Genomic DNA, 23,995 nt, shown 5'->3' on the forward strand with positions numbered 1-23,995 from the left:
CGCCCCTGTGTTATTGCAGGGCCCCAGTGGTTCCTGGGAGACATCCTCAGACTGTCTTATTTCTCTACTCCCCAAGGGCAGTCCTCAAGGTAGCTCCCCCACTAACATAGGAAAGCTACACCTACAAAAATTATTGTCTCATTTTCTATCATTTTAAAATGAAAGTAACCACAGATAAGCACAAATGTGAATCCAAGTCACCTGTCAGGGATGGGGTGTAGCTCAGTGATTGATAGAGCACTGGCCTTACGCGCAGGAAGCCCAGAGTTCAGTCCCCAGTATCACAGAGCAAACCATAGCACGTGTGGTTTTTCGAGACAAGGTTTCTGTGTGTTATCTTGGCTGACTTGGTACACCAGGCTGGCCTCGAACTCACAGTGACCCGCCTGCCTCTGCCTCCTGAGTGCTGGGATTAAAGGCGTGCGCCACCACCGCCCGGCTAGAATATGTGATTTTAAAAGCAAACACATCCTGGTGTGTGCTTATTTATTTATGTTTTTTTTCTTTTTTCTTTTTTAATGGTTCTGTTCCCCCCACCCCACCACCCAGCCCAAGCATCTAATGTTCAGATATGTGTCATTCTCAATGTTTTCATAGGAAGAGAATCAAACAGCAAGTGTTTTTCAGAGGAGAGCAGTGGGTGTGCAGATTTGGCTCTCAAGGGGCAGTGAACCAGCTCATTCATGTTAAATCTCAACGATAGTGGGATGGGGCAGTAGTGGGAAGCCTGCACCCAGAAGTAGCAAGACACCATCCAGTGGCTGACCTCACCACAGAGGAGGCAGCTTCTTTTACTAAGTCTGGGGGGTGTTCTGGGGTGTCACCTTGACGACCAGCCATGGGAGAATGGCTGCAGGCCAGCCCTGCAGGATGATGTTCATCTAAACTGTCACAGGAGGGTTAGCAGGTTGGATGTCATCAATAAAAAAGCCAAGAAATCTGTAGGACTTAGGAGGATAAGGTGGCCCTGAAGCCAAATGTGGTGGCTTATGTCTGTAATCAGCCAAGGCAGGAAGATCACTTAAGAGTTTCTGGCCAGCTTGGGCTAGGTGAGCAAACACCTGCCTCCCAGTTGATTAACTGGGCCATCAGCTCACCTGCAGTATGGCTCTTGCCTTGGGGAAGGACAGGCAGTAAGTACAAGGGGCCTCTCTGGCCAACAAAAGCAGAGGCACCTGAGGCCTCTGCAGACATAACAGGTAAGGCACCACCATATTCCAGGGATACTTTGGCCACAGAGAAGGCTGGGAAGGTTAGGGAGCCAGGAGGTGATTCACAGTCACGTTGGTGGCATCCACGGATCCCGCCTGACTGGTCTCCACAGCAGACTCTAGTTAGGAAATTCAGGTGTTAGGTGAGAGGACACCTGAGGACACTCACCTGGGGCCCAGAGTAGCACAGACACACGGGCCAGGCAGACATCACACCTGGGCTCACTGACACACTTTAAGGCTGTTCTGGAACAATGGGCATTCCAGGCACAGTGATTCTTGAGGAAATGACTGGGCAGACTTAAAATCTTTTCTACACATCCAAAAGATTGAGCAAGAGCAACATGCCTTGACAGGACTTTTGGGGTTGTCCTTTAGTGTACAGTTGAATGGGGACCTGTAAAGTTCAGATCCGTTGGTGGCAGGGGGCCATGAGCTCTTGTCATAAGCTGTTACCTTCAGAAATGGTCAGCACAGTTCAGAGACCTTACCTGGCCCTATAGTTTTGTTTTCCTAAGTTGTGTCAGTTATAGCCATTCATTCTTTTTTTTTTTTTTCTCTCCCCGAGACAGGGTTTCTCTGTGTAGTCTTGGCTATTCTGGAACTCACTCTGTTAGACCAGGCTGGCCTCGAACTCAGAGATCCACCGGCCTCTGCCTCCCTGGGTGCTGGGATTAAAGGTGTGTGCCATAGCACCTGGCTCATTCATTGTTTTTAGTTTATTTCTGTGTGTGCATGTGTGTGTGTGATGTGCACAGAGGTGCCCACAGAGGCCAGAAGGCTGTAGGATTCCCTGGAGCTGGAGTTCTAGGCAGCTGTGAGCCATGTGACAAGGGTCCTGGGAACTGAGCTGGAGCCCTCTGGAAGAGCAAGTGCTCTTAACCACTGAGCCATCTCCATCCCAAAATCACTTGTTTGAGTTGCTCCTATACTTTGGCCAGGCCCTCATGGCTGTTTATACTGGCCTGCCTTGTCTGAGCAGGTACGGACTTCCAGTGAACTTCCAGGCTGTGCTCCTGCAGCCCCATAAAAAGTCAGCCACCAAGCGCCTGAGAGAGGTGCTTAATTCTGTCTTCCGGCACCTGGATGAAGTTGCTGCAGCAAGCATACTGGATGTAGGTATCGGGGGGATTCACGATGCATAGTGTCTTGTCTTTACACGCAGGAGGGTGGGGGGACATTGTCTTTTCCTGTAGACAGGGTTTCTGTGTAGCCTTGGCTGTCCTGGATCCCTTAAAAAACAAGACCCATCTTTGCTGTTGCTCCGCAGGCATCTGTGGAGATCCCTGGACTGCAGCTCAGCAACCAGGACTATTTCCCCTACGTGTACTTCCACATCGACCTCAGCCTTCTTGACTAGGTGGCCAGCCTGTTTCACTGCAGCCTCAGACCTTGCTCTAAGCCAGACAGCCAAGTCTTGCAGGATTCTGACTCAGAAGATACTCCCAGATGTTAGTTAGAATGTATTTATTTTTTTAAGTTACAATAAAGTGCTCAGTCCTCTGAGTCTTTTCTTGTGTCCTAATGTTAACTTCAGACTTTTTCCCAAGCATTCTCCATAAAGTGAAATGCCTATAACTTGGTGACCCACCAGGCTCATGTCTTTGTGGGGTTTTTAACATAGAAAACTTGGTATAGTCGAAGGCAGACTCTGGGGCCTAGAATGAGGTTCTCACTTCGTACCAAGTTTTCCACACGTTCCTGCCAAAAAGTCTGGTTTTCCATTTAAAAACATTTCTACAGGGAGGCTATGATGTGGGTCAATAGTTCATAGGGCTAATTTTCAGGCTACACATCAGACTCTGGTTTTATGATGTGTTACTAATTTCATACATTTATCAGCATTGTCCAAAATATCATTTTATTCTTTAATGGAAAAAGCCATTAATATTCAAACAAAGGAATCACATTTTAAAAACCCTATACATAAGAAACAGCCTCCAAGAACATCCAAGCAGCAGTTAGGAGGGAAAAATGTTTCAACAGCCCAGTTTTGGTCAAAATATGCCACAGAATACAATCCAATTCACTGCTACAATTCATAGAATTCTTCAGTGTTTTCTTGAGACGCTGAGGTTCACTGTTGCAATGTTTCCAGTGGCTGGCAAGTGCTGCTCACAAGGCCAGTGGCAGACAGCTGACAGGAAAAAAACCTCACTACTGGAAAACTGCTCGCTTCCAAGGGAAGAAATTTGAAGGCTGGACTGCGGCCCTCACAACTCATCCTTTTCCAGGTCGTCGAGCTCCACATCACTGAGGTCAATGTCATCCTCCACAGGAAGCTGGGACAGGAAGTGATAGTTAGAGCCTCAGATGACCAAAGGTTTCAAAAGAAATGCAAATTCTAGAGGGATTCTAGATTACAGCCTGGCTTTTGGACCAGCTATAACTCTGGTGGAAAACCAGAGACCTTGGACAAAATGAGGTCTCACAGATGTAACCTAGGCTGGCCTCCCAGTCCTCCCACCTGACTGCAGACAGGTACCACACCTGGGCTTCTGTTTGAGTTTTTGAAAAAGAGCTTCAGAGCTTCATTCTTTAGCTCAGTCTAGTGTGGTCTCAAACTCATGGCAATCCTGCTGCCTCAGCCTTTTCAGTAGCACTTTATGGAATTACAGACACGAAACCAAGATCACCTGACCTTTAAATTGTAATTTAAAAAACTACTTATGTGTATGAGTGTTTTGTCTGCTTGTATGTCTGTTTACTATGAGCATGCAATGCCCAGGGAGGCCAGAAGAGGGCCCAGGTCTGAAGTTACACATGATTGTAAGCCATCTTGAGCCACCCCTCCAGCTCTAAATTGTGATTTTAGCAGAACATTCTTTCTCTAAAACTGAAAGTGAGGTGCATGCTGGTAGGACAGCAGGAGCACTGCCCTTGAAGGGGCTTGGTTTCCAGGTATGCACAAGCTGGGAGAGCCCTCCAGTGCCACTCACCTCACCATCCCTACCATCCCAGGGCTCCCTGGCAGTGATGGTAGGAAAGGAACCACCCCCAACGGGTGCTGTGGAGCCACGCCCAAAAGACAGTTCCCTTGGGAAAAAAACACCAAACACACATTTAGATATGAGTAATAAATAAACAGGAACGAATAAACTGTCAAGATGAAATGCATCTATAAGGAACAGAGGAATGCTAGCTACTACACAGACACAGAGAGGTGGAGGCACCACCCCTTGCTGTAGTATGCCTCCTGAAGAGCCTCAAGCCTTGAAACACCAGTCAGGAGTGAGACTTATTAGACCACTCATTAAAGCCAGGCACTACTAAGTTCAAAAGCAAAAACAAAGTGTTTTAAAATAAGATAGGGATATATTATCCAAACAAAGGTGTCCATGCCTTGTCTGCTAAGCCCATGAGCCTGAAAGCACTAGTGAGGTAAACCATTCCTCACTGGGGCTGACACAATGTTGATACATAATGCAGCTTAGCAGTGAGACCTGAACATCTATCCAAGAAAAATACTTATAGCTGGGCTACTGGAAAACCAAACCACAAAAAAGTATAGGATGGCAGCAAGAGAGGAAGCCATGAATTGACGTGACATCAACTGTCCTGGACAAAAACAAAACAACTTCAAGTGAGATGATTCTGTATTCAGAAACTCCTGATCATCAGAGTCCTCAAGTATGACTCAGTATGACTGAAGGGAGAAACTCATTTTGTCTTCTAATGGTACCGTGGCTGTTTTTGATACAGGGTCTCAGAAAGCTCAGACAGGTCTTGAATTCCTGGTCCTCTGGCCTCTACTAACTGCTGGATTACAGGCACCACCATTTCCATTCGTGTTTTAAAAACTGTCTTGTGGGGTATTTTTGTTGGTGGTGGTGTTTTGAGACTGTTATAACCCAAGCTGATCCTGCTGCCTTCGCCTCCCGCATGTCCAGACAACAGGCACACACCACTGGGATAGGTGAAAAGCTGTCTCTTACAATGGGCTTGGTTTTATACTATTAATTTTTTGTGGATTAAAATTTTTTTTTTATTTTTAATTGCTGGGTGGTGGCGGCAGCAGCGTACACCTTTAACCCCACACTTGGGAGGCAGAGGCAGGCAGATCTCTGAGTTTGAAGCCAGACTCATCTACAGAGCAAGTCCCAGGACAGCCAGAGCCACATGGAGAGACCGTGTCCCAAAAAACCAATCATTACTTTGTGTTCCATTTATTACCATGCTTGAGGAAAATGTACACTCTCACTTCTTATTTACTGATGTTAAGAGAACGTACAGGAACGGTCTTAATGCCACCTCCCTTCAGTGTAGCCCCTGCTCCAGGCACACTTATAAGACAGTGTGTCTCTGCACAGTGCCAGTCCTACACTTTTTTACCAAGCAGGAAGCTCAGAGCCCTCACGTATCCTTTGTGTCAGGTATCTTTCCCATGGTGGCTGAGAAATGAACAAGGAAGAAAGCAGGGACAGGGAAACTCAATCTCCTTAAGTCAATGCCTTATATTTGCCCAAGAAGTGATAAAGTGAATTTTATGAAGAGGTGAACAGAAGGGCAGAATGGAGAGCTCTGCAAACTAGTTTTTGATGTAAGAACCCATCATGTTTGCCAACAGCAGGAGGACCTTAGGTAGGCACTCTCATTTTCACATACAAATACCAAGTCCAGGCTAAGGGTGGGAATGGACAAGGCACAGCTGCTTCACGCATGTGTAAGACCTCATGAGAATCAGTACAAGGCAGGATAACGTGCAAGATGACAGGGAAGGAAGGGAAAGCAGGAGACAGCCTCACCATGCACATGGAGTCACTGCCACAGAGAGAGTAACAATTATAAACAGCTCATTACTCTAATGTTTTACTTACTGTCTGGCTTACATATAACAATATAAAAATCTAAAGCAACAAAGCCCAACAGAAAAAACAATAAGCAACTAAGAAAAAAAATTACCTGAGAAACTCATTAATGCCTTGTTCACTGAAAGACCCTTTGAGAAGAGCAAATTTCATCTTGCGCGCATTGATGGCTGCCATGGCAGGGTACCCAAACCCTCCGATCCCTAGTGCGTTCTCCAGTTCATACTGGGCTCCAGCTTCGGTCCACAGCCACCTGGGAAAGCAGAACTTAGATTATCGTGTACACCCTGGGTCTCAGGGCTGACAAGCAACAAGGAACACAGGCACACACTACAGAACACCCACAGCAGAGCCAGGGAGGTCTGCACCCCATTCTCAGAGGTAAGACGCTAAGCTCTGGAACTCACCCCCACATTTTCTTCTTATATTTGTCAGCCAGTTTCAGAAGAACTTCCAAGTAAGAGTTTCTGCCTGCAGCTCCTGATTTAAAGATAAAATATTTTGAAGGTGAAATAAAATCAGTTCACTTAGGAAACGCTTTAAGCAGTGACAGTGATGAGAAGCGGCATGTGCTCACCAGTGTCCAGGATGTGGGGCAGCACGGCCACCACACACAGCTGGTGCTCCTCACAGGTCTTCTTGGCGATGTCTTCGTTGATTATCTGCACACAAGACAAGAGCAGTTGGAAAGATGTGAGGCTCCTAGGACAGATCTGTCATCTAGAACCCCCTAGAACAAAGTGCCACCTAAGCAGTCTCTGAAACTGAAATGCCTGGCACAGCCTGGCCTCCCACAGTGTACAAACTGGCCACACATCTGTGCACTGGAAATAGTTCTTACAGGCACAAACACCAGAGCAGAGCCTCTGCCACGCCAGGTGCTCCAGCTGCCCAAGTGTGACTGAACCCACTCTATAAGCTTAGGTGAGCTTTTGCAGAGAGGTATGCAGAGAGTTATGAAAAGCAGTAAGTAAAAAGGAAAGGAGTCAGTCACTGGAGGCACATGCCAATAATCTCAGCCCTTATGGGGCAAAAGCAGAAGACTGTTGTGAATTCAAGGCTAGCCTGGGCTACACAGTCAAACTGTCTAAAAAGCAAAGAGTCAGGGCTAGAGAGATGGCTCAGAAGTTAAGAGCACCATCTGCCCTTTCAAAGGTCCTAAGTTCAATTCCCAGCACCTGCATGGTGGCTCACAAACATCTATACTGAGATCTGGTGCCCTCATCTGGCACACAGGTGTACATGCAGGCAGAACACGGTATAAATAATAAATCATAAATCTTTAAAAAATAAAATAAAATAGAATAAAAGCAAGGAGTCCATTTGAACCAAGGATTCACTGCTACAGTAACTCCATCAGCTGACCGGAAGCTTCCTCTCCACCAGAAGAAGTACTTTACCTCAAGCAGCTCTGGAGGTGGGGCATTGTCAGAGAACAAATCAAGGGCCCTTGACACTATGTCAGATTTTGTCCGTCCACCATCATAGTCCACAGGAGACTCGCCTTTCTGAAATATCTTGATTGTAGGGAATCCTCTTATCTATCAAAGTGCAAGCAGAATATTTAAAATGAAAACTTGAATTCAAACAAACAAACAAACCCCCACAATCTTTATGGTTTCTAAAACCACTTCACTATCACAAATGAATACTCCAGGCCAGCATGGTGGCATATCTGTTAATTCCAGTTATTTGGGAGGCTGAAGGCCCACAAGTTGGAGGCCACCGTGGGCAACTTAATGAAACACTATCTCAAAATAAATCCGTAAGCACAGGGAACATAGCTCAGTGGTAGAGCACTTGTTTAGCATGCCAGCCATGGCTTACATCACCAGAACAGGGGGGCAATTCCCAGCTGGAAGCACAGTCCGAAGTTCATTAATTGTGGAGTTCGGTTAAACCTTGTTCAGGCCCTCGGTATTTAATAATACAATGTGTGTACTCCAGAGCAAGAGGATCAACTTTCAAAAGCCAGATGAGTAGACCTGTAAAACCTAGGGCATCCAAAGCCAAGTGGACTGATAGTGAACTAATGCACAAGTCCTGAGTTCCATACTGGACAGTGAGGACACTATCTCTTCTTCTACAGATGGGTAAACATGCCCCTGCCTACTGTGAAGGGAGTCAAGTATTTGTTAAGTACTTCTCAAAGTAAATGAGCTGTAAACACACTCACCCCATATCGGGTGGCCAGACCCTGATTCATGGTGGCGTCCACGGCTGCCAGTTTCACTTTTCCTTTCGTTTGCTCCTTTACCTCTGTGGCTGCAGCAGCCCATTCTGGCTCCAGGCTATAGAAACAGTGAACGCACAGCACAGGTCCTTACACTAATCCGTTTTATGTCACATCGCAAACATATCTCGGTAGCCTTTGCTTCTATCACTACCCCAAATCTGGACACTAGCCAACTCCCCTGTTGTATCTGCAAACAGTACTACACAAGCTGGGTGACTCCACTGGAAGCGCATGACTGACTACACTACTTGGTAGAAGGCACTTACTTTTTGCAGTGTCCACACCATGGGGCATAAAACTCAACCATCCAAACATCGTCACTGTCAAGGACATTCTTATCAAAGGTGTCATCCGTCAGCTCTATCACGTCCTTCTTACTTGAACTATCACCTCTGCCCTGTCACAGCAACATGACAATAGTGAGCACCACTCCTACTGCAAGCACAAATTGATCATTTTCAAGGTGATCAAGTTTTCGATTTGTTTATTAGCAAATAAATGAAAAGCATTATTGAATGGTTGATTTGGAAGCATTTCTTAATATAACTTGTGCCTGGTAACAGTCTTTCTTGTAAACAATTCCTGTTACATTTGTACTACATATGATTTGCACCTGCTGTTTTTATGAAGAGCTCAAGTACCCTACAGCAAGGCTGAGTGCAGACCCTGACAGCACTCTGCGAATACAGCTGCTTCTCACTCTCATGTCTGAAGTCCAGATCATTTGCGACAGCTCACACTAACTAGCATTTCTCCTTCCCCAGCTGTGCACATGACAGGCAAGGACTCTGCCATGAGCCTACACCCTTTGACCTGAAATTTTTTCAGCCAAACCAACAGTTTAGTCTGTTGTGCTGCTGTCACCTGGCTAACCACCTTGGCAGAGACAAGGCAACAGGGTCACCGTGGATAGCGCTAAGACTATCAAAAACTAGCTTTACTAGCCTCTTGACAGGGTGGAGAGCCATCTTATAAAGAGCTTCAATGCCGGGTGTGGTGGTGCATGCCTTTAATCCCAGCACTCGGGAGGCAGAGGCAGGCGGATCGCTGTGAGTTCGAGACCAGCCTGGTCTACAAAGTGAGTCCAGGACAGGCAAGGCTACACAGAGAAACCCTGTCTTGAAAAACCAAAATAAATAAATAAATAAAGAAAGAAAGAAAGAAAGAGCTTCAGCACTTCATTTCTAAGGCTGCCTGGGCATCACAGTCAAGCTTCACATTTTATACAAAAGTATGAAAACAGCACTCCTAGGACAGAAGCTTCTGTCTCTTCCTCTGCCCTGCTTCTCCTGCTGAACTTCCCATGAGCAGACTCACTGCTCCAGGTACAGGCCAAGTGCTCATGTAAGGCCATCTGGGAAGTGAGTCCATGACACTCCTCTTGGAACTGTGAGGGTCATGGGACGCCAGAGCCTGATGCCTTGGTTGGCACAGAGTTCCTTCACTCTCTGTAGTTCAGTTCTCCATTCCAGCCTAGGGCCCAAGACACCTGCCTGGGAACCTCACTCTCAGACTGTGGCAAGATGATCTAGGATTGACTAGGTGTGCCCTGTAACTGTTAAGGATGGCAATGAACAGGCTGGGTGGCTCACCCAATCCCTAACCCCCCGCCAATCAGTTGAACCACTCTTATTTATATTTTAATAGAAAGTTTACCAATTTATAGTACCAGGGGGCTATGGACAGGGATGGTATACTCCTGTAATCCCAGATCTTGGGAGGTAAAGGTAGAAGGATTAGAAGTTTCAGGTCATCCTTGGCTACAGAGAGAATCCAAGGCTAGCCTAGGTCACATGATAACCTCTGTAAGGAACACATACACATTCAGGTAGAAAGCCAGACACACTAAAATTGGCATCATATAGCCTTACCTGTTTTCCAGAACTGTATCCACCACTTCGCCCACTAAGGCGATCCTTCACGAGCTGACGCAAAGCACTGAGGGCAGCATCTACAATGGCTTCCCCAGTTCTGCCACCTGCAGGACAGCAAAGAATAGTCAGGTGAAGGCAAGCAACCTCTCAGGCTGGCCTTCTACACAAGTGCCCGCCCCCCTGACACCCACGTTTGAAGATCTATCAGAGGCAGCTGGTGGTATTGGGCTCTCACATACACTCACTGCGGCACTTTCTAGTTCCTTAGTTTACTATTACTAATGTGAATGAGATCTTTCTGTTCACTGTCTTGAAACCAACATCTTCTAATAAGAAAACGCCATATTTACTGAACATCCAAGATTGACACAGAAGAAGCTTAATATCTCGTCAGGAAAACAGGGAGTAGGGGAAATCCCCAAATCTGGGAGGTGAGGGGAGAGACAACAATCCTTTTTCTAAGACATGGAGAGTAGACAGAAATGCGTGGAAAGAGTACAAGTAATGAGAAAACATTCAAGGCCCCCCCCCCCTTTTTTTTGCTTCCAGTTCAGCTGTTAAGATCAACTCAATCCTAAGTAACAACCTCATTAAACTCAGTGAGCAGCCTGGGCTGCAGGAGACCCTAGCTCAACAACAAAACAAACCTCCACCAGACAACAGTAGAGAAGTGTGAGAGTCTACCCAAAACTACACACCCCAGGGCTACTAACCGGCCCAGAAGAGCAGGGAAAACACATGTCTTGTTCAAGGCCAAGTTCAAATAGACTCTCCAACATCACATTGGAAGGGAAACACTACAGGAGCCACCCTCACTGTGGTTCCCACTGTCTATGGTTTACTTAGCCACAGTCCAAGAATATGGTTTGTCTTAACTCTTGAAAGTGAGAGCACAGCCACCAACTGTTACTGTTCTATTTTACTACTGGTTACTGCTGTTAATCTCTGACTGCCTAATTTATGAAAAGTCTACACAGACTTTTTATGGTCAGGCATCTACCTGGAGTCTTAGACCAAGTGTACAGAGGGAGCACTCAGTAAGTACTCAGGTAACTGGATGGCCAGACTCAATAGGAAAGCAGCCCTCCACTTAACTGCAGACAGCTCTACGTCCGAGCCAGTGTCCCTGCCCCTCCCTTTGTGCAGAAAACACCAAAGCAGAACTCATCTAGGGAAAGAGGGTGCACCTGATCTTTCTACAGTGGACCATATGCATGCAAGTACTATTCAGCTTTGAAGCCACGCTGCCTTCTGCTGCCACTCAGTTCTGCTGTTCTGGTACAAAAGCAGCCTTGCTCGTCCGTAAAGCCACAGGGCTGGCTATATCCCAAATACCTTAGTTAGGCCAGGTTGAGATGGCTCAGGAGATAACGGTGCTTAGCACCAAGTCAGAAAATAAGACATCCTGAATTCAATTTCTGAGATCCACATGGTGGAAGGTGAAAACTCCTGAAAGTGGTCCTAAATTTGCCTCACAATGTAAAAATTATGCACAACACTTTCATGAGGACTATGATCTGTCCCAACACAACAATTCTGATTAAGTATCATTCATGTTTTGCCAGACCCTAGTCTTACAGTATGGGGAGGAAAATAGATCTTTATTAAATATTAAACTGCTATAATGAAAAAGGCATGGAGATAAAAAGGTGTCAGTCTCCAACTACCCTAAATAATTCAAATGCGTACGCACAGGCACAGGCACAGGCACAGGCACAGGCACACACACTCCTTATCTACAAGTTAGTGCTGTATGCCATTATAGAAAGCATGGTTAAGACACTGCAGAAGGCAGGCTAACTCAGTACATAAAGTACTGCTTATAGGGGAAGGAAATAGGAAGAGTCCTTACCCTGATAGTCTTCTGGTTTGTTTTTGTTAGCTCCAAATATCTTGATGGTAGGAAATCCCTGGACACCATACTGACCTCCCAGGGACTGATGCTTATCTGCATCTACTGCACCAACTTTGACAACATCCTGAGGAAATACAGATGATTACCTCCTTCCCCTACCACTACAGCCCCACCAGACTCAAGCACACACAGTAAAGGAATGAGTGAAGCTATAAGGACCACCGAGGAGTTTAGGCCTTGAAAACCAGGAGAAACTGAAGTGGTACATGGGTGAAGGGCAAGTCCAGACAGGAAGGAGAGCGTGGAGGAGGACTGGACACAGAAGGCTCATAACCAGCATCGCTAAGATAACTATATAATTTATGTTGGAAACAGACCAAATAAAAGCAGACAACAGAAGAGGTAAAATCTGTCCCATACCCTTCCCCAACATCGTATCTCACAACACCACCAGCACTCAGGACTTCACTACGCAAATTAACTTCCCAGGGTAAACCAAACCCATCTGCACATTTAAACACACACAGGTGAATGAGAAATTTCAGAGACTCACTTTCAATGCAGTTGCTGCCTTCTTCCATTCTGGCGTTAACCTCTGGCAATGACCACACCTTCCAAAACAGAAACAAGGCAAAAATAAGATGACAGTTAAACCCTTGGAACCTTCAGCTTTTTTTGTTTGTTTGTTTTTGTTTTTCGAGACAGGGTTTCTCTGTGTAGCCTTGGCTGTCCTAGACTTGCTTTGTAGACCCGGTTGGCCTCGAACTCACAGTGATCCACCTGCCTCTGCCTCCCGAGTGCTGGGATTAAAGGCGTGCGCCACCACGCCCGGCTCAGCTTTTAATATTTTAAGACCACTAGTGGTCTACCCAGCAGGATGCCCTGGGGCTGGGAGCTTGCAGGAAGCCAAGGACCACAGGCCCAGTGACTGTACTTAGGACACTGGCTTTTCATCATCCTAATAAAAACTTCAGTAAACCATAATCATTAAATAAACTCCATCACTTGCTCACTACCAGGAACAGGCCTGTTAGACACAAAGGAAAAGCCTTTGTATTACAGGCACTAATACTATAAAACAACATTTATAAAGAACCCACTGTAGGGCTGGAGAGATGGCTCAGTGGTAAGAACAGTTTGCTCTTCCAGAGGTCTGGAGTTTAATTCCCAGCAACCACATGGTGGCTCACAAGCATCTATAATATGATCTGATGCCCACTTCTGGCATGCAGGCATACATGCAGATAGAACACTCATATACATTAACAAACGAACAAACAAATAAACAAAAACAAATCCACTGTAAGTCAGGCAGGGCAGAGCACACCTGCCATGCCAGTATTTGAGTAGCAGAAGCAGGAAGACCACTTTAAGGCCAGCCTGGTCTACAGAACGAGTTTCAGTACAGCTAAGACAGCATGGTGAGATCCTCTCTCAAATTGCCAAATCCCAAACAAAACCTGCTGTGAAATATAACAAAGCATACTATATATAAACAAGACAGAAACTTATTTCTATTAATCAATAAGGTCAAGAGTAACTGAACTATTCATTTTCACTGCTGTATAAAGGCCACTGTATGCAGACAGTGTAGTTTACCTACAGGCAATATAGTACATAGTTTAAAAAGGTACACATTTTAAAAAGATTATCTTCTACCCGGGTCTCTAAAGACCCAATCTTCACAGTCACTAAGGATGTCATTGGATTTGTGTAAAGCTGAGGACAGGCCCTAGCTATCTATAAGTGATAAAATAGAGATTACAAATGACTTGACTCAAATGCTGGCCTGCCTGTGGCCACTGCTCCATCATGTTGCCACAGATACCACATGATTAATACTCTAGAGGGACCTGAAAGTCCCAATATTTTAATCAAGGTTATTTTGGGGCAATGCCTTTAATTGGTTCATTGACATACTTATATATATGCTTTGTTACTTAGGCAAGACACAATCCTGAAGTCAAATTTTCACAAGGCTTAGGTTTCAGTTTATCTAAGGACTCAAACTGTTTAAATACATACCACAGCACCACATAAAAATGAATCTACTTTGTTACGCTGTGATAGAAATTTAAGAGTTCTTTTTAGTATAAATGTAACATCCCACAGTTGATGAGATTACAACATAATGGCTGCCATGAATAAACACCACAGCTATTCTCACGGTCATTACAGCTGCTGCAAACACTCTAACATCCTTATGCATACAACAACTTTAGAGTTACAAAGTTGTTAAACTTGCAGGTGCCTCTTGATATTACTCTGGAAAAGTGCAAGTTGAGTATCCATAATCCTGAAATTTTAAATCCAGGGGTGGGGATGTAGCCAGTGCCCAGTGTAAGCAAAACCCTGGTTCAACTCCTGGCACTGTGAAAGTAAAAACAAGCAAACCATTCAAGCATGAAGCCTTTGAGCACTATGTGACAGCTAGTTCTGGGTTTTTGAATTTTAGATTAGAGTTGTTCAACACGTAAAATTTGTGTGAATATTTCAAAATCTGAAAAACGTCAAACACCTCTGACCCCAAGCCTTCTGGATAGGAGATACTCAATTTGTACTTTAAGATGCATGCTCTGCCCCTCCACTCTTTTATTCTTTTTTGAGTCTCATGTGGTCCAGAGGTTGATGTTGAATTTCTGATCCCCTTGCCTAAATCTCCCAATTGTTTTAATTCTTCTTTTAAAGAAAAGGTTTTGCTACGTAGCCCGGAACTACTCAATCCTCCTGCCTCAGCTTCTGGAGAGCTAGTGCTAATGGCACATGCCATAACACCCAACTCTATACACTCTACTCAACATCTACTGCGTTTATTCCATGAAGGAATCTGAGGTTGTCCCTGGGCTGTTAGAATCCAAGCATAAAAAGGCTAAAAGTGACTGTTCTAATTAGGCATTCCTTACTCAGAACACTATGCATAAAACTGCGAGCAGAAATTGTTACCTACCACATCCAGAACTTGCCTTCAAAATCACACCATCTGGTAAAGTTTCACAGGGAAAACTGTTTTCTTGCGCTGCAGCTCCCAGAAACAAAGCAACTACCCATGACACAAGTGATAAGCAGCAGCAGCATGTGCAAAACCATCTCACAGAGCCATTTAATAACTCAACAAACTGTACAAGTACTATTTGCCTGTACTAATGCAGATGGGCTAACCACAGAAACCAACAACTGGACTGAAAAATCTAAGTACCTTTATAAGATACTCAAAGCATTAAAAAGAGCCAGACTTGCAATGTGTTGGCATGAAGGCTGAACACCGCATCTCCACTTGCTACATTCACCCTTAAATAATCTGCTGAGAAGCAACGCTAAGTTTCTAGAACTATTTCAGATTCCTCCAAAGAACCTTCACCGGTCACATCCTAAACGGCTTCAGAATTCAATGTGATCCCAGCTATTTGGGAGGCTGAGGCAAAGGAACAAGTTCAAGGCTTTCCTAAGATTTGGAAGTGAGTTGAAGGCCAGCCAGGGCAACCCAATAAAATCCAGCATTAAAATTAACAAAATTCGTGTTATACGTTTACTGTGGTGGTTCAAATGAGAACCACCCTCCCCGACCCCCGCAAGTTTCAGGCATTTTAATACTCAGTCCCCAGTAGGTGGCACTGTTTGGACAGGCTTAGGCGACACAGCCTGGCTTGAGGACGTGTATCACTGGGGCATGCTTTGAGAGTTTAGACTCCTCCCATTTCTAGTTGCAGCTGCTCCAGCACCATGCCTTTTGTCTGCTTCCTCTACTCCACCACTACGGCCTCTAACCCTCTGGAACTCTAAGCCCACATAGACTCTTTCTTCTAAAAATTGCTTGGTCATGGTGTTTTACCACAGTAAAAGTAACTAAGAATATCCCTTCCCAAAGCTTAAAAGTTGCTGTTCACTTTTGAGAGTCCATCCTGATTGTCAGCTCATTTTCAGAGGCATAAGTTTGTAGAGCTAGCTTGTCTCACAGGTCTTACAGTCTGCTTGACAGCCACAATCCTGTACACATGTTACTTAATTTCCACTTATGTATCCCTGCTTTCTTTTTCATCAAATGCTTCAACTAAAAAGAATGCAACACTGCATTCTGTGTATGTATGAAAGCCCCAGGTCTCCTTCCACCATGTGGGTCACAAGGATTGATCTCAGGCCACCAAGCATGGCAGCAAGCACCTTTACCCACTCGGGACCTCTTGCCAGAACACCCCACAGCTGACTCAGTCTCCATGGCTCAAGAGACCTGACATGCGCAGTCCATCTTCCAGGCTCTGCTTCTATGACTGTTTGGATCTAGTGGTCCAGCTTTGTAACCTCAGTTCTCAGGAGCCCCAGGCAAGAGCATATAAATTCTAAGCTAGTCTGGACCCAAATGGTAGAGTTCCAGACCAACCCAGACCACATAGGACACCTACACTCACCCACATACTCACACACATTTAAAAATTGTCAGGCCTGGTATGCTCACCTTTAATCCCAGCACTCGGGAGACAGAGGCAGGCAGGTCTCAGCAAGTTCAAGACCAGCCTGGTCTACATAAAGTTCCAGGTCAGCCAGAGCTAGTGACCCTGTCTCAAATAAAACAAAATAAATCTTTAAAAAGCACAACTGTTTATAATACGTACCATGGAGCATAAAATTCTACAAGCCACAGACTATTACTCTGAATAACTTCTCTGTTGAAATTTGACGGTGTTAACTCAATAACATCATCACTAGAGGAATACAGACCGCTGACTGCCAGAAAGAAGGTACAGCTCACCAGACCTGGACAAATGACAAAAACACAGCAGTGACAACACATTCCACAGCATGAGGACCTTCCCCAACCCAAAGCCCTTACAGAAGAGGATGGCCAGGGTCTGCCCCCTGCTCTTGTGTTGTAGTGCTGACCGTGAAGGGCATGGATCTCTCAAAACATTGGAAGCTGTTGCTTCCAATTCCAAGTAAGACCACTTCTTCATAGCTAGCTAGAGTCTAGGAATCATCCTTATTTTCTAAGTAAGCAAACACAGGAAGAAAAGGCTCACATTGAGTCAATGCAAATATATGAAGTGGCTGAGTAGCTAACTCCCGTTTACAAGTTGTTAATTCTGCATGCCTTGGCATGAATAAACAGATACATTATTTAAGAACACTGCATCTGATGGGATCCATGTTGTTGTTTTTAAAGATGTTTAAGTGGGGGAAATAGTTCAGTGAATAAGAACACTTCCTTTGCACGCATGAGGATCCATGTAAAGAGCTGAGCATGGCTTTACATGCCCTGTAACACCACTGCGGAGAAGGGGAGGGGCAGAGGTAGGGCATCTGGAAAGCTTGCTGGCCAGCCACGAATAAGGTGGTGTAGGAAGACACTCAACAGGTCCCTTTGGCCTCTGCAGGTGCAGGCACAGGGGCACACACCTCTACACTCAAGAGAATGTGCCACATATGCCCACATCACACACAAGTACAAAGACATAACAGAAGGGAACTACTGAGGAGGAATGAGACCAGAGGAAGTGGGAACTAGAAAAGGCAATGAATGGCCTGTGTGCACGTGCTGTGACCACGGTCAAAGTACATTACGTACATGTATGAAAATGTCACAAAGAAACCCACTCTTCTGTATAGTTAATATATGCTAATATAAATGTCTAAGAAGTACATTGCATTTGAATTATAGATATGGCCAGTATTGTGGAGAATGTATGAAATAAACATGGTCTTTACTAAGAGTGATGCCACATAACAAGTGTGGAGTGAACAACAGCTAACATACGACCGGGAGGCAGAGCAGGGAAGCTGAAGCTGCTACCGCATTTAATGACCAAGTCATCTCTGAGCACCTGGGCTACTACTGTGACAGTGAAAATAACCAAGAGCTGGTGGGCAGAGGATGGGAGGAGCTGAGGGAGTAAGTCTAGAGAACACAGACAACTATTTCGGTGAGTTTCATTATGAAGAACTGGGAAGAGCAGGAGGCGTGCGGGCTGGAGGGGTGCTTCTCCCTAGAGATGGGAGTGAGCTATGCGGGTATGTGTGCGCAGTGGGAGAGGCTAAGGACACTGAAGATCTGAACAGAAGGCCCTAAGTCAGGACGGGAATCCAGAGTCAATGACGGGAGCCCTGGAGGTCCTCCATCTATTTCACAAAGATGCCAGTTCAGCCAGTGGGGCTGTGACCTCAAACCCACACCCACTACGGAAGCCATCAGCCACATGCAGTTACTACAAATTGAGGTTCCCCAAGGGTAAAAAAAAGCATACTGGTTCCAAAGAGTTGGAGAAAAATGTAAACAAATTTTATTAATATTTTTTTCATACTGGTCCTCATGTGTTAAAAATCACGACAGGTTAAGTACAGATAAGTGTGGCTTAATGACAGGATGTAAGCTGAGAAACATCCGTGTAGACTATCTCACCACTGCAACAAAGCCACAAATAGAGACGGTAGCACATCATTAGGGGATATACCCAATGGGGGTGTAATCATAAATATAGTCATTAACGTAAAATCAATTCAAAGCATCGCTACCTGTTCTGCTTTGTCTTTTTATTTGTAGCTCCTAGAACGAACAGTTAGAGTCATATGATACTTAGATTTTGCATTTTATCTGTTGGATGGGGTTGCTCAGTAAAGGGAATAACAGAGCTTGCCTCCAGAATGCTGGGATTAAAGACATGTGCTACCATGCCCAGTGAGCTCTATCACTTTATAAGAAGTTTATCATGTTTATGAAACTTTTTAATTCATACTTGCTGAATACACTGAGTCTTGTAAAAATTTCAAAGCTGGAAAAAAAAAAAATCAAAAGTTACAGACACTTTCTACAAAAAGTCATTATGGACTATTACCTCCAAGACAACACTAGAACCTTATTGCAATCTACTTCTGACTGACGGTCATCCTAACTTTTAAGGTGTTTAGGTCTTAGACCCTCGATAGGATTTTTTATTGGGTAGCTATCTATTAAGGGAAGTCTTAACACAATGTCTAGGAAAACAAATCACCCATGGAAGAGGTGCCATGGAGTGACCACCTATCCCTGTGCGTGTTTGCAGAAAACATGCATGCTCCCCTGCTGCCCCGAAGGCCAAAGAGAAGCAGTGCCAGCCAATTCTGCCTCAGTCTACCTGTCTCAGCCTACCCACCGATGGCTCCAAGATGATCCAAACAGGGTTAGGAACACACTGCCCCTTGCACCTGCTCTCCAAGCCAACAACACCCCCAGCTCCCAGGCGGGGTTTTTGCACCCATCAATACTGTAGGTCAATGCTGACCCATCAAGTTCTGCTTCTAAAATTCACAAGGCCACTCTAGCCCGTGATGATGCGCCCCACGGAGAAACAGAGCCCCGCCCCTCACTCCCACCCGGGGTCCACGATCTATGCGTGCAGATGGTTTTGCCATCTGTAGCTTCCTATTCAATCTCTGTAGCAGTTAAGGGTGTTATAAATTCACACCAGTAACATTTCTGCCTGGCACCCGCCAGCAGCAGGGTGTCCAAAAAAGGCTGACTACCTGATTAAAATAATGAGTTAATTGACAGAATCACTCTTGGGAAAACTAGAGATTAAATCTTTCCCTCTCATCTGCCCTCTACCCAGTAAGTAGTAGTTTTCTTTCTTCTTCTTTTTTCTTCCTTACTCTCTTTAAACATGTACTAACGCTCATAGGGTGAACACGGTTGAAAGGAAAAAAACAAAAAACAAACAAACAAACAAAAAAACAAAGCAAAACACTGGCAGAGAGGTGAGAAAATATGTTCCCGGTCTCAGGTCTCAGTTAGTAAATAGAGGGGTAGGGAGTGCGGGGATCCACCTTCCTCCCCTACTTTCCAGTCAGGATCTAGGCTGCGTTAACTAATGTCAGAGACTGTAAGGCCATGTATAAGGCCACACCAAATTCACCCACTGAGTCGCTAAACATCATTCCTGGGCACCAGGGTGGACGTTCAATAGCACTGAAGTGCTCAGGAGCTGTGAGGCCTCCCTCGGAGGGCACTGTCCACTCCTGAAGCACCTTCGGGACCGGCCTCTGCTACCTGCCTCTAAAAGCGAAGACTGAGCTGGACTGGGGATGGACCGCACTCGAGGGGAGCCGAGACTGAGAGTTCCCGACTGCCCCGGGCCTCCTGCAGAAGGCCCCGCCTGGGCTCTCCCGCCTTGCTCGCCGCGAAGTCCCCAGACTAGCCTGGCACCCCACTCCTCCACTCCAGACTGTTCCGCGGCCCGGGGACCTCAGGTTGCCTCAGCCCAGCTTCCCACCGCAGGACCACGCTTACCGAGCCCCAGGCGAGCCATGCCGAGCACCCGCATTCCGTCCGCGCCGCCGCCGCCTCGGCTCTGCCGCGCCCACGTCCCGCCCTCGGTTTCTAGCGGGCGGTGCGCCGGCGCGCGGGGCGGGCCGGAAGGGCTCGCCGCGCCGTGGCCGTCGGTCATTGGTCACTGTGGACGTCGCTCACGTGTATGGCCAATGGAAAGCGGCCGGGTAGAGGTTACCGGTTTGGGTTGGTTTTTTTTTTTCCCCGTGGGGGCGGGGAAGAGCGGTGGAGCGGACCTGAGCGGGGCGGGGATGGGCGGGGATAGGCGGGGAATGAAGGGGCAGGACCGGAGAAAGTGTGGCCTTAGCCCTGCGAGTCCCCCTGGTTACCCCAATTTTTACTGGGCTGATTGAAGAACCCAGGCCTGAGATCTTTATTTTTCTCAGTCCCTCATATTCTTACCTCTTTGCCTTTCCTATGGCCCCTTCCAGTCCTCACTCCTTGGGAGAATAGCGCCTGGTTCGCAGTGTTTTCGCTACCTTATTAAATGACTTGTATATTCCTTTGTACGCGGAGTCAGTATTCAATGAAAACCATTTGCCAAACTTATTTTGTATATAGCATCACTCCACACTTCATTTTGTTAAATTGACTGCAAAGCCCTGTTCGTTCATGTTACCCTGAGACCTTCAGAGTTTTAACTGCAGGGTTCATGTTCTTGGCTTTGGGGGTGAGGATATTGCTTCGCAATATTTACAAAGGTGTTTTAAGGCTAACAGAGTAAGACACACTTAAAAAATAATGCCTGGGGATGCCTCTCTGTTGGTACAGTGCTTGCCTAGCACGCATGAAGCCCTAATTTGGATCCCAGGAACACAGCATGGTGAATGTGCCGGCTAGTTTTATGGCAACTTGACTTAAGCTAGAGTTATCTGAAAGGAAGGAATCTCAACTGAGGGAAAAAAAATGTCTAAGATCCAGCAGTAGGGCGTTTTCTCTTTCTTCCTTTTTTTTCCTTTTCTTTTCTTTTTTCTTCTTTTTCTCCCCTGAGACAGGGTTTCTTTGTGTACTCTTGGCTGTCTTGGACTTACTTTGTAGACCAGACTGGCCTTAAACGCACCGTGATCTGCCTGCCTTTGCCTCCCGAGTGCTGGGATTAAAGGCCTACGCCACCACGCCGGGTTCTTTCTTTCTTTGTGTAGACCAGGCTGGCCCTGAACTCACTCATGTCCTGGAATTTTCTCAATTAGTGATTGATGGGGGAGGGCCCAGCCCATTGTGGGTGGGGCCACCCCTGAGCAGGTGGTCCTGAGTGCTACAAGAAAGCAGGCTGAGCAAGCCACGAGGATCAAGGCAGTAAGCAGCATCCTTCCATGGCCTCCACATCAGTCCTTGCTTCCAGATTTGTGCCTTGAGTTCCTGACCTGACTTCCTTGAGTAATGAACATGGAAGCCTAAGGCAAATACCCTTTCCTCCCCAAGTTGCTTTGCAAGGATAACTCTAAGACCCTGATACACTTGTAATCCCAGCACTAACGAAAAGGAAGCAGGAGAATCAGGAGTTCAAGGCTAACTTTGACTAAATAGTGAGTTTATGGCCAGCCTGCACTACATGAAATCCTGTCTAAATTTTTTTTCTGTTTTTTTCAAGACAAGCTTTCTCTATGTAGCCTTGGCTGTCCTGGACTCACAGAGATCCAGCTGCTTCTGCCTCCCACAGTGCTGGGATTACAGATGCGAACCACGGTGCCTGGCTCTGTCTAAACCTTTATAATGATAATAAAAAAATCTTAGTATTAGTAATAAAACCCACTAGATTTCCCTCTGACTCCTCCTCAGATGTTTGGAGAGGCTGTGAACACTCTTGTTGTTCTGGGGTTTTGTTGTTGTTTGTAGCTTCTTTGTAGTACTGAGTACCCAAAACAAAGCTCCCCCTGGCCCCTGGCCAGAGCTTTCATGGGCAAAGGGCTTCAGGAGAGGTGGTAGCCGGTTGGGGTGGGGGTGGGGGTAGCCATAGAAGTGCCTTTGGAGAAATTGACAGGCAAACCAGACTCCAAGGAACACCCAATCCTCAGAAGCCATGAGTTTGACTCTTCTAAGCCACAGGCAAGCTTTTCCGGCTGCAGCAGGGACACTGCTCCTTCTGGGACAGGAAGTTCTCTGGGACCTTAGGTAGGCCCATATTCGCAGGAAGACACTTGGAGAATGCACCAGTGACCACAGAGCTATGCGTGGAGCCAGAGCAGAGGAGTGAGGTCTCTGGAGAGACACAGTCGGGCCAGTGTGTCCCCCTGGAAGGCCCTGAAGTGAAATAAATGCTGCTTGTTTTTCCCAGGTCTGCCTCAGCTTGCCATGTTTCCCCCTGAAATATGTGAGGAACTGAATTACAGAGAGATCCTTTTCCTTGAGGTCCAATGAGTGAAATTAATTTTCCTTCCAGATGTAGGAATTTAATTCTGACCATCTGCAGGAGTCCCCTCATTTCTCATGCTTTAACGCTGCCGCCGCCGCCACCTTCCCCTCCTCATATGGACACCCACCTTCATGGCTTCCACACGGCACACAAAGGGGTGTGTATTCTGAAGCTGGTAGCTGACCCTACCTGTTCAGGCCTGCTGTGTGAACACCAGAGTACTACTCAAAGGCAGTCCTGTTAGTGGTAAGACTTCTGGTGTGTTTCGTGACCCATGAGATCCCTCATACACTGTAGCTCAGAGTGGACTGTGGAACTCCCATGAAGCATACTGCACACCGAGACAGGGTGGCAGATGTGTCCTGGGATAAGTATCACCCACTTCCTTTCATTAAAAGCAAAGCATATATTAACGGTCTGTGCTGGCTAGCCTTTGTCAACTAGACACAGAGTCACCTGGAAAGAAGGAACTGCAACTGAGAAAGTGCCTCCATCAGTGTGGCTAGTGGGTATGTCTGTGTAGGCACTTATTATTATTATTATTATTATTATTATTATTATTATTATTATTATTGCTAGTACTTGGAGGAGGGCTCACACTTCCTTGTGCAGGTGCTCCTAGGTTGTATAAGAAAGGTAACAGGACATGAGCTAGGAAGCAAGCCAGGAGGCAGAGTCCCTCTGTGGTCTCTGTTTCGGGTCCTGCTTCCAGGTCTTGGTGGGGGACTGCACCCTGTAACCCACATTAACCTTTTCCTCTTCAAGATGCTTTTGGTCAGTGTTTTATCATAACAACAAAACCAACCAATAAACAAACAAACAAACAAAAATAAGCCAAAACTAAAGCACAGCCTAACTGTGCCGGGTACTGTTGGAGGCACAGTCACTGGCCAGAGAGCACACAGCCTACACAGAGGCCAAGGAGACAAAGGCACATTATATGACTGCGCTCCTTGGGTTCTGATTCACTGAAGACCCTGGTACCATAGAACCCAGAATTAATCTCTTTTTTGTTTACATCCTAGCTGTGGTAAAGCATACATATAATCTGCTGCTTTGGGTTTTTTTTCACAGTGCTGAGGGTCAGACCAAGGCCTCACACATGCTAGCAAGCGCTCTACCCTGGAGCTGCACCCTAGGCCCCACTCACAGTGTGGGCAGTCATCCTCAGTAGCCATGTCCAGATTTTTCATTGTTTCTAATCAAAATTCTGCCTCCGACAACTTCACATTCCTCCTTCCCCCTCATCCCTGGTCATTACACTTTTCATTTCTAAAATTTGCTTAATGTATAAGCTGGATCGATGCTGTCCTTTAATAGTCTAGCCTATTTACTACATATAATGTGGCACACGCAAGCTGCCATACA

General features: G+C 46.0%; 2 protein-coding genes across 8 annotated transcripts in view; one reads left to right on the forward strand and one right to left on the reverse strand.

Annotated features, from left to right (window-relative positions):
- Positions 1–2,717, forward strand: part of ATP6V1C2 (ATPase H+ transporting V1 subunit C2) — a 42,982-nt gene extending 40,265 nt beyond the window's left edge. For 6 of the 7 annotated variants that reach the window (XM_084792738.1, XM_084792741.1, XM_084792739.1 and 3 more), the window contains 2 exons: positions 2,194–2,326; positions 2,482–2,717. In XM_084792738.1, coding sequence (XP_084648864.1) covers positions 2,194–2,326; positions 2,482–2,571 — 223 coding nt within the window. In that variant the 3' untranslated portion in view covers positions 2,572–2,717. The remainder of the gene's footprint in view (positions 1–2,193; positions 2,327–2,481) is intronic. The other variant, XM_084792740.1, reaches the window with a different exon arrangement.
- A 338-nt stretch (positions 2,718–3,055) lies between these two features.
- Positions 3,056–20,355, reverse strand: PDIA6 (protein disulfide isomerase family A member 6). Its single transcript, XM_084792737.1, has 13 exons — positions 20,236–20,355; positions 16,592–16,733; positions 12,538–12,595; positions 11,982–12,108; positions 10,127–10,233; positions 8,522–8,652; positions 8,196–8,310; positions 7,420–7,560; positions 6,597–6,681; positions 6,427–6,499; positions 6,114–6,272; positions 4,151–4,247; positions 3,056–3,493 (listed from the first exon to the last, which is right to left on the reverse strand). Exons 1-13 carry the CDS (start codon positions 20,267–20,269, stop codon positions 3,425–3,427), a joined length of 1,338 nt encoding a protein of 445 aa, XP_084648863.1. The 5' UTR covers positions 20,270–20,355; the 3' UTR covers positions 3,056–3,424.
- Positions 20,356–23,995: the final 3,640 nt, after the last annotated feature.

This window comes from Acomys minous (genome assembly GCF_964271855.1).
Source record: "Acomys minous genome assembly, chromosome: 8".
Lineage (NCBI taxonomy): Eukaryota > Metazoa > Chordata > Mammalia > Rodentia > Muridae > Acomys > Acomys minous.